We start from the raw sequence: 10,657 nt of genomic DNA, 5'->3' as shown, positions 1-10,657 counted from the left end.
AAATTTTTTCAATCCATATTGATATTTGTTTCACTTTTATTGCTACAGCCCCACCACTACAAATTCTTACAAACCACCACTGTTTATAAATATATACTATACCAATGTATTTCTTAACAGTCATAATATATGCAAGATATTTTAACTTGTGTTGTTATACAAAATAAATGTGTTTTCGAAACTGACTGATGTGATTGATGAATTACTTCAGTTGATTTACATTTACAAACCCGAATCAATGCAACTCTCAATGTTTTTATGCTAGCATATGTTCTGGCATTTATTGGGCTGCAATTTGTAAACCTATAGACCTATAAATTCCAACTGTCGTCTATCTGTTTGTCCTTCCTTAATCTTGAGAATGGAGTTAAATGGATGAAAATAAAGACCAGATATGGAAAGCTTAGGGGTAGGAAATTCCAATTAACTAGATACAAACTTCTGGTACAAACCAGAAGTCATGTTTCAATTAAAAAATTTTCCCACGAAAGGAGTTAGATGGCAGGCATGACTCTGTTGCTAACAGGAAAAGTATGATGTACAGGAGCAAGACAAGTAATTTGAGTTGAAGAACATCTACTTTAAATTAAATAAATTAAAAATTGCAGCCCAGCATTGTGACAATATCGCGATAAAAGAATTGCTTGTTATACTTTGATCTTTTTTCAAACAACTCAAACCTATATTCACATTAACAATACAGAAGATGATTTAATGTCAAATGAAAATTTTAAACAAACTTGCCCTGTTTGCATTTGCCATTTTAAATTTTTACAGTGCCCTCTAGTTCTTTGGAAATTGCAAATTGTTTGTTTTTGATTGTGTGGTGGTAGGAATGCTCCTTATAATTTTCCCTTTGCTAACATTTATTCTTCATTACTCAACTTTACTCATTTTCAGTGGTAAAGCTTAAGCCAGTGATTCCCAAACTTTTCCACCCACCGCCCCCTTTGTTCCATAAAGTTATACCCAACGCCCCCAACCCATTTTCTCTTGTGTGAGAAAGGATTGGAAATATTCTTAGGAAAACTTTTCTATGAATCTCACACTTTGTGCCCTTACTGTACATTGTTCTCAACATCTGTAAACCATTAAACACAATGTTTCCTCTTATCCATTTAACAGAGAAAAGGGAATTGCTGTCAGTGACCCCAACTTTTGCCTTTGGTCACCGTTCGGTACCCTGCCTCCAGCACCCCCTAGATTTACTCGCCACCCACAGGGGGGCGGTAGCGCCCACTTTGGGAACCACTGGCTTAAGCCTTCCTTTCTTCCTCATACCACTCATCATTGCTACAACTGTATCAGTCACTGATTTACCAAAACATGGGCAAATAATAATCTTCCTTAAATGTATGTATAACTCACATTAAATAAATTTTATCTCAATGTATAATACTTAGAAGTCTTTCTTTAGAAGTTTAGTGATTTTGTGTGACTGGAAATATGCTATAGGAGTTTTACTGTTTGTCATTTAGTCTATAATACAATTGGTTTTGTTACATGTTTCAGTTAGTCTGAGTTTCCAAGAACCCATCAACACAGTTTAATAAGAATGTACTATATACATTTTATAATTTTTAATTTGTGTTTTCTTTGACACTTATGATGCTAAATTTTCCTGCCTTTTACTTTCCCAGATGTTATGTATACATAATAAGGGAAAATATTGGAATCATTTCAAATTTGACCCTCCAGGGTTTTTGCAAATCTCTGTTTTGAGATCCCTGAACCCAAAAAAGTAAAAAAAAAAAAAAAACAGGAAAAATTTCATGGATGTATTTGTATGTTAGTATCTATTTTGTTTAATATCTCAGGATGGGATAAAAATTAAGACCACGTTTGGTATGGTAGCTTTTGTATAAGGTGCATAGTAGATGCTAATAAATTTTGGTGGTTAAAGGTTGAGGGGTGGGGAAATATAGGAAGTCCTATGTCATATCTCAGATAAGGCAACACTGAAGTGTAAATTATTTAATCTCTGAATGTTGGCTTAAAGTGTATTTTATGCTCAGATAAGGTTAGACTTAATGACATTTTTATCATTTTTTACAATATTTTAAAAACTCATCCCTACCCTCAAAATTAAGCCTTTTGCCTTTCTGTTCTAATTTATAATATATTATATTCTTTTCTATTGTGATTTGAAAAAATTTGTCTGAAGAAGACTTTTAAACAGGTTGAAAATGTTTGCTTATTCAATTTTTGCTGTTTATTTAAAGTGTTATTCTTTTATTGTGATTTGAAAACTATTTTAAATTATTAAAAACTATTTGAAAACTGTTTAATATAAAATGGCTGACTACCACATGCACTCCATGCAATTTGTTGGAAGAATTTGTACAATTTAGATATGAATGATTTATTTATTATATACAATGTAGGAAATGTCAAGTGACAATTTATTTCCACCCCCTAATAACAAAGACCCCAAAAGTTATTTAAAAATTAGAAATTTTAAATAATAAAGATATAGAAGAAAAACAAAATAGCAATAATATATAAAGCATGCAATGCCATAATGTTGTAAATGCCAAAAAAACAAACTTTTCAGGAGAGAGAAAAAACACTTTTTCTAATGAACAAACTTTAATCAAATGCTATAAAAATTACTTTAACAATTTACACTTTGGAATAAAACATTGGGTATAATTTCAAACACCTAAGTATGATAGTAAGGAAACAAAAAAAGTTTAAAAACAGGGTTAGAGCCATAATATTGTAAATGCCAAAATTGTGCAAGTGCATAAAGTTGTAAATGCCAAAATTTGTAAGATTAATGGAAGTCCGAATATCATTTTGAAATATCAAATAATAAGGTGATACAGGTTAACTATTAATAAACTGGGATTCAGTTATCTGGTTCTGCGTAAAAAACTCACTGCGTTACAAATTGGAATAACAAAATGATGTAAATGTAAATCGTAACATTTTACGCGCCAAAAGTCACGTGGCTTGCACTTTGGCACTTAAAATGTTATGGCTTGCACATAAATTCATCTTCAAAATATAGCCACTTAGAGCGCCACAATCGCCACAATATTTTTTTGTAGGAAAAAACATTGCATTTAAAATTCATTTCTTCAATAAAACGTATTTTGAGAAAAATGGCATTTACAACCTTATGGCATTGCACGCTTCATATATGTTATGGACCAAGTGATTAATTGGGCATTATGAATAATGACCAAAATGGGTGCACAGTGTGATAAACATTGATTAATTTATCAAATTGACCGGTCATTATGAATACTGCTATTACCTAGTCGGGCAAAGTAGTAGTAATGTTGAGGAGTGATCATCCGACATACGCTAGCAATCAGCACTCTGAGTTGCGCATGCATATCGCATTTAATACCGAATTTTAAATTTGATTAAAAAAAAACTCCACTTATTTCATTTAGAAATATTTATTTTTTGTGAATAATTCCAAAGTATTTTTAAAAAAACATGTGATCTTTTAAAACTAAGTACTATTAACTATAGTAATTAAACGGTGAAATTTTACCTATGTGCACCATCATGGCAGCGGTCACGACAGTTTGTGCTTCCAATGATTCTTCCTGGAGGAGATCCGACAGGCCGCCGATTGTTAAATGTCACTAATTATTGATACGTGTGTTCAAGAACTACCGTGAACAAATAACTAGTGATGTTAAATCATCAGCGGCCTGCTGGCGGCTCCCCTCCGGGAGGAATCCATCAGGAGCCAAACGGTTGTGACCACCCCAAATTTGGTATTAAATGCAATACATATGTGCAACTCAGATGCAAGTGCTGATTGGCTAGCATATGTCGGATGATCACTCCAAAACGTATTATCATCACTTTGCCCGACTAGATGATAGCAGTATTCTTAATGACTGGTCAATTTGATAAATTATTGAAATTTATTACAATGCCCAATTTTGTTGGCCATTATTCATAATGACCGGGCATTATGAATAATGCCCATATTAATCACTTGGTCCATAACATATGTATAAAATATGAGATAGACATATAAAGGTAGACGTTAGAAGAATAAAAGGATACACTTACACAGTTACAATTATAAATCAACTTTATAGTTTGTGTAAAATCAAACTTGCATTTTACAAAATTGTAAAATTCTCAGTACACATGAGTTTGATAAGTGGGAAAAAGGAGCTACCCCATTGGAAAACTTTCCTTCCACCTTTCATATTCCCTGCAAAGCCAGGAATATGAAAGGTGGAAAGGAAGAAATCCCTCATCACCATCTCTTCAAATCACCATGTTTAGAACACAATCTGTCTAAATAGATCAAAAATTTTTGTTAAGTTTGTCTATATTTTAACTGCTTACAATATTAGTTGAAGTATTTACTTCTGCAAGCCACTGCTAACTAACAAATTAAAACATGGCTTTTAAGAACAAAGTTATTTTCTGACATTTGCTTGAAAATCCCCATTCCAGATATTTATGCTAACTAAAAACATCTGGAAACAATTGACAAATGAGGCAGAGGCAGCCCTAGCATTTGTGAGGTCCGTTAAAAGAGTGATTGAGGTAGATAGTAGATTTATTTATATCTACAATAATTATGAACATTTTAATGTAGAAACAGACATAGAACACATGATAAAGTAATAAAAATGTGTGCAATAGTTTTACAATGAATTAGAAAATTTAATTGGTGTATATAAATTCACCTAAAACTGCTCTCTTGCTTTTAGTAGTGCTGAATTCATTAATCACAGAGGAAAAAGTCCAGTTCTGCGGCAGTTTATCATTCAATGGACAAGACTAAAAGAGAAGAAAGTGTCTCTGCATATTGTTGATTAGAGGTTGTTCTCAATTTTAACTTTGAAAATAATTGTTCTGCAGGTGCAACAGTTATTGGTACAATTATATTTTCAGTAATTACTAATTTGATGATTTAACTATTAAATATATCACCAAATTAGTAAGCCCCTGCAAATACGAGGCCCTAGGTGTTAACTTTTTCACCTTTATATAGGGTCAACTCTGATTACATGCAGAACTGAATGCAGTTGGTATTACTTTGTTCGCTGTTAATATATTTTTTAATCTAGATAATATAGGTGTGATGTTTAAACTATACAAAGTTTAAAAATTTTTAATTTGGACAAAAAGTTTTGGCTTATTTTGCGGTATTAGTGTCATTTGTAACTGTAACCATGTTACTTTCATATATTTGTGTATTGTATATTAAGTTCTGTTAGTTTATATTATATCCATAGTTTTGTAACTTTGTGTAATCCTTAACCTCTGTAGTGCCCTGTGTAGTAGAGGTACTAAATAAAGGTCTTTAAAAATGAAAGTTTATGACTGCTTTGCTTTGGCCCATTGTAACTTTGTTTTCTTATGTTTTGGTGTCAGTCTGGTTTCTGTTCTGCTTTTGAATATGAAAATCCCATTTCTTTCGAATGACTTCTTACTGTTCTGTCACAAACAGTAACATGTGCTTCTTTACACTTCTATTAATCTCGTGTTATATATTTCCTATTTTCAAGATAGTTTTTAGTTTCCAAGAGTTAGTTTAGTTTAGCAAGATGCTTTTAGTTTCCTGTCCTGACACTTTGATGTCTTTCATGGTCAATCAGTATGTTTTTCATTTATAATATTTCTGTTTTTATCTTTGCACCAATTAGATACAACTGACTTTGAAAAACCACATCTTTTGCTACAGACCTTGTTGAATTGTTAAACTCCTTAAAGAGTTTATAATTATAAGCCTTTCTATTGTCAAAGGAAACACTTAAGAAAACTTTCATTAACTTGAAACAAAATTATGAGCATTGGAAACATTTGGCATTGTAAGAGATAAGTATGTGGCACTGCTATATCACTAGTCATCTTTACCAGAGAAAACACTTAATGCTTGAGAAAGATTTTGGTCAGCTTGCCGTAGGTCTACAGAAGAAACATGTCATGAAGATCATTCTTGTAACTAAGTTATGTCCATGCTGGACTGATCTTTGTTGTTTTCTAAGTTTTCTTCAGGATGAAGTTTAAGGAGAAGAGAGGATACATTTAGCCATCAAAAGATTTGATACATCTATTCAAACTGAGCATTCTAATAACAGAGAAGAAAATAGTAATTCTAAAAGAGACAAATTACCATTAATATCCACCTTAGCTAATTTGTTTGCTTCTAAAAAAGGAACTTTTTTTTCATTTCTTTGTTTGAGAAAAGGACTTGCAGTAAAACAATATAGATTAAGATGAAATGCTTGATTTGTGGTAAATTACATCACACCACACCAGGATATATGTAATAACAAATGTACTCTTTGAAGCTTAATAACTTCTGTGCTTTTTGTCAAATTTCTAAAATTTTGCAGGGAGTTTGTGTATTAGGGGGATTGATGCTGTTAAATTTTGGTGGGTAAAGGTCAAAGGGGTGGGAAGATAAAGTGGGGTTTTGTATTGTATCTCAAGTAGGGTTAGACTTAATGAAGATTTTCCTTGTTATCAGCATTTGTAGTTTTTATAAAACTCCTCTCTACCAACCCTGAAAATTAAGCTTTTTGCCATTTTACCTTAATTAAAAATATGAAAAGTGTTTTTAATAAAATATCATAATGGATGGTGCCCCCCACACAGTTTTAAATGTTGCCAGAAAAGTTAAGCAACTCATTGCTGGATTTTTTAGCACTGTTAAACTGGATAATGGATGCTGTATGGTGCATTTACCATGGATTGAAGGACATTTTCTACTTCCAGACAAGTATGAACTCTCATGAGATTGAATTCAACAATTAAGAAGCTTAAATCAGAAGGTTTCTGTTAAGTCTGTAATGATGTATTTCAAGAATATCTCTGTGATGAATATATAGAAATGTCTGTATAAGATTAACACATAAAAATAACGAACTTACTGGAACTGGTATAATAAAGAGAAAACAACACCTTTCTTTCAAAAATTCCAGCAAACTTTAATCATATAAAAACGTTTTCAACTGATTTCATCAGTCTTCTTCAGTTACTCGAACAAAAATGTAAAGAACGAACTAATAAATCAAATTTACAAAATCATGAGAATGGAAAGAATTTTCGCAATTGCACAGACTATGTAAAAAAACGATATACCAAAACACGGTAAAAAATGCAGATTCTTGACAAACTATATATAATATCCCATTCTTACGTTATCCAATGAACGATTTCCAGGCAGATGACAACCCATCTGCGTCTCTGTGGTTGATGCAATGGGACGTTAATTGTGCCCTATATATTTCTAATTTCTCCATGTGTCTAACGGCCTGTTTAGACCTAGTGGCTTTTATGATGGAAGCACTATCCCAGTGTACTGTCATCTCCTGTTGCTTAGCAAATGCTGCTAGGACTGTGCTGTCAATGGTCCTATTAACAGATTGCTTATGTTCTTTTATTCTCTGTTGTAAACTACGCAAGGTGGCCCCAATGTACACCAGATCGGACTTAAAACGTTGGTTCCTGATTGGAATCGAGTACACTCCCGTTAGTTCATTTGGTTTCTCTTTCCTCTTATCATTCCTTAATGGACAGTATACCGTTGGGTTGCGTCTATATACTATGCGTAAGTTCCTTTCCTTGGACACCTTCCTAACAATCTTGTTAATAAACGGAATATAGTCCATGACCACTGTTTTTCGCTGCTCAGTTCTGTGTGGTTGTTGTTTACGTCTCTGCATACTCGTAATTAGCTGGTTTACGACATTTCTCTGATAACCAAACTGTGTTGCTATGCTTCTTACGTACTCCAACTCCTTGTATATGTCACAAATATTTGAGCAATGTGTGTAAGCTCGTTTTACCCATGCTCGCAAAGCCGCTAACTTAAATTGGTCAGGATCTATGGAGTTTCTGGGTATGATGCTAGGTTGATATACCGGTTTCCTGAAGATATTCGTCTGTATCGCCCCATCTCTACAGGTGATCGTCAAGTCCAAGAAGTTAACCCTAAAGTCACTCTCCTGGTCCAACTCCAAAGTGAGTCCGTACGGGTTGTTGTTGATTGTATTAAGAAAGCGACGGGTATTGTGATCATTACTCCATATGATGAATATGTCATCAACATATCTGGTATAGAAAACTATGTCTTCTTGGAATGAAGGTAATATATTGCATTCTAGAGACATTCCATTGGCAGGCTGGTACCCAGAATTGATACCGATGTGCACAGAAACAAAAAACGAACACAAACGTTTTCAAACTCCACCAACCAGAAGTATTTTTTATTCCAAAAAAAGCTTTTACGACGTTCCATTAGGTGTTTGTTATAATGCCTGAAGAACAAATCTGGTGAAGTTTGAAAACGTTTGCATTAGTTTTTTGTTTCTGTGCACACCAGTATCAATTCTGGATATGTTATTAAAAAAGTACACTTTGATATAATTGATGTTATACATTAAAAAGTTTCTTAGTAAAATAAACTCCAATCCTCAATAAATAACACTTAAACACAGTTTTTGCCTGTATTCACAGGAGGATGTTAAAGTATAAAGCATAACTTTAAAGAAATGCCAAATAAGCACCTTCCATGGAAATGTATCAATGCCAAAAGATTTCCAAATAGTTTTCACAGCTTAATTTTTGTGTATTTATGAATTTGGACTACAACAGAAGTCTGAGGAGGACCTCCTATACACAAAATACAATGAAATAAGAGTAAAAATAGAAAGCTAGGAAAACTCCAATTGTACAAATTTTGACAGCGATACACTTACAGAATCCATTTGAAGTATTTCTGTACATAGTTCTCACTTTATTGAAGCACAAATAAGTTTTCTTTTTTATTTGTACTCTAATAAAGCATGAACTACTATTTAGTCAATTGTTTATTTAATGTATTTTACAACATTCATTAATAAAAATTACATTTTGGTATATAAATTACTAAGCGACAGATTGATCAATTTAAATTTCAATGTTCTAGAAATGCTATTGTAAAATTTAAATACTTGAATAGACCAAATTTAACACCGATAGTTTTGATAAAATGCATTGTGTATCCTGATAAAGTTCAGAATTATCGATATTAGTTAGTTAATATCAAGTAAATTATATTTATTTAAAATGTTAATTTAAAAATTTCCATTTATGAATATATTTTCATTGAAGTGACATTTTAAAGTATTTCAAGAATTTTCTTTTTCCAGAAACAATGGATGCAGCAATTATTTCGTCGAATTCACTCGGGTATAAGCTTTTGTTAGAACAAAGGAAGGAAAATTCCAGAGAGAATGTGTTCTTTTCTCCGATAAGCATTTCCATAAGTCTGTCTATGCTTTATGTAGGAACAAAGGGTAATACGAAGAAACAGATGGAAGAAGTCCTCGGTCTGAAGGACGACGATCAACAGATACTTGAACAGTTTAAAGCTATATTTAAATCTTTACGTTCGGAAAAGAACGACTTGGTTTTTACCATTGTTAACCTGTTGCTTTCCGATTCACCTTATAACGTATTTCCGGATTTAGTCGACAGACTGAGATCGAATTATTCCGTCAACATCAAAACGAATAATTCTGGTGATGATTTCAAGAAGTTAAATGAAGTTAACAACGTCGTAGAAGAGGCCACTCAGTCGAAAATAAAGGATCTGTTTTCTCCAGATTCCATCCAAAACCACAAGGGACTAATGTTGGCCAATGCCATTCATTTTAAGGGAATGTGGAGTTTGCCTTTTGATAGGAATGAAACGTCAAAGAAACCTTTCTACGCAATTAATGAACGACAAACGGTCGATATGATGTCTAATAAGGAGGATTATAATCATACGTTTTCAGAAGAACTAAATGCTTCATTTCTAGAAATTCCATATTCTGGAAAAAAATACAGTATGGTAATTATTTTACCAAAAAAAAAAAAAATGGACTTCCCGATCTCGAAAATAGCATTTCACTGGAAAGTGTAAGTAAAGGAATTGGGATGATGAGAAAGAAGGAAGTTTTCTTGTACCTTCCAAGATTCAAATTGGAAAAAAATCTTCCTCTGAAGGATTTTCTAATACAATTAGGAATGGTCGACATTTTCAACAGTAGTGCAGATTTATCGGGCATCGGTGTCGAGAAAGGTCACTATGTGTCTGCCGTTTTACACAAGGCAATCGTCGAAGTTAACGAAGAAGGTACGGAAGCCGCGGCGGCAACGAGGTTATCTATTGAGTTGGAGTGTTATACACCATCTGTAGATTTTGTCGTAGATTGCCCTTTTATGTTCGTAGTAAGAGAGATGTCATCTGGTTTGATCTTATTTATTGGAAGTATTTATAATATTTTTTAATTGTGTAATATTTCTGAAATCATGACCTGATGATGATATATTTTTAATACAATATCATTGTGATTTCAGAAATATTGAATAATAAACTTGTAAGTTAAAACTTTCTTAATTAAAGACCATATACTGAGTTTGAAAAAATATATTTTTTGTAGAATGAAAACAATACAAATAACAATACCAAATGTATTTGCAATTCCAGAAAACCAACTAGCTTTAATTTGGCAGACTGTGGTTTCCATGCGGTCACTGTTTTGGTTTCTGTGCCATAAATGTTACACGACACTAATTCCAGTGTGACTGCTAGCATACGGTGTTATAAACACAGTTTCGTTCATTACTTTCCACTGTTTATCTTTCTCGCGTGTATATTTTGCCTGTGCCCGGAAAACTGGAAAATTCAGAA

At 32.8% G+C, this 10,657-nt stretch overlaps 1 protein-coding gene and 1 pseudogene across 1 annotated transcript; one reads left to right on the top strand and one right to left on the bottom strand.

Moving 5' to 3' along the window:
* Window positions 1–7,136: 7,136 nt before the first annotated feature.
* LOC136989194 (uncharacterized) lies at window positions 7,137–8,108 on the bottom strand. The gene has a single exon (XM_067287279.1). It carries the CDS (start codon window positions 8,106–8,108, stop codon window positions 7,137–7,139), a length of 972 nt encoding a protein of 323 aa, XP_067143380.1.
* A 451-nt stretch (window positions 8,109–8,559) lies between these two features.
* Window positions 8,560–10,400, top strand: LOC136989193 (ipis-1-like; annotated as a pseudogene).
* The last annotated feature ends 257 nt before the right edge of the window (window positions 10,401–10,657 follow it).

This window comes from Centruroides vittatus, unplaced genomic scaffold (assembly GCF_030686945.1).
Source record: "Centruroides vittatus isolate TY-2023 unplaced genomic scaffold, ASM3068694v2 scaffold_450, whole genome shotgun sequence".
Lineage (NCBI taxonomy): Eukaryota > Metazoa > Arthropoda > Arachnida > Scorpiones > Buthidae > Centruroides > Centruroides vittatus.
The sequence above is the reverse complement of the archived record's forward strand: the minus strand, read 5'-3'. Positions and strand labels throughout refer to the sequence as shown.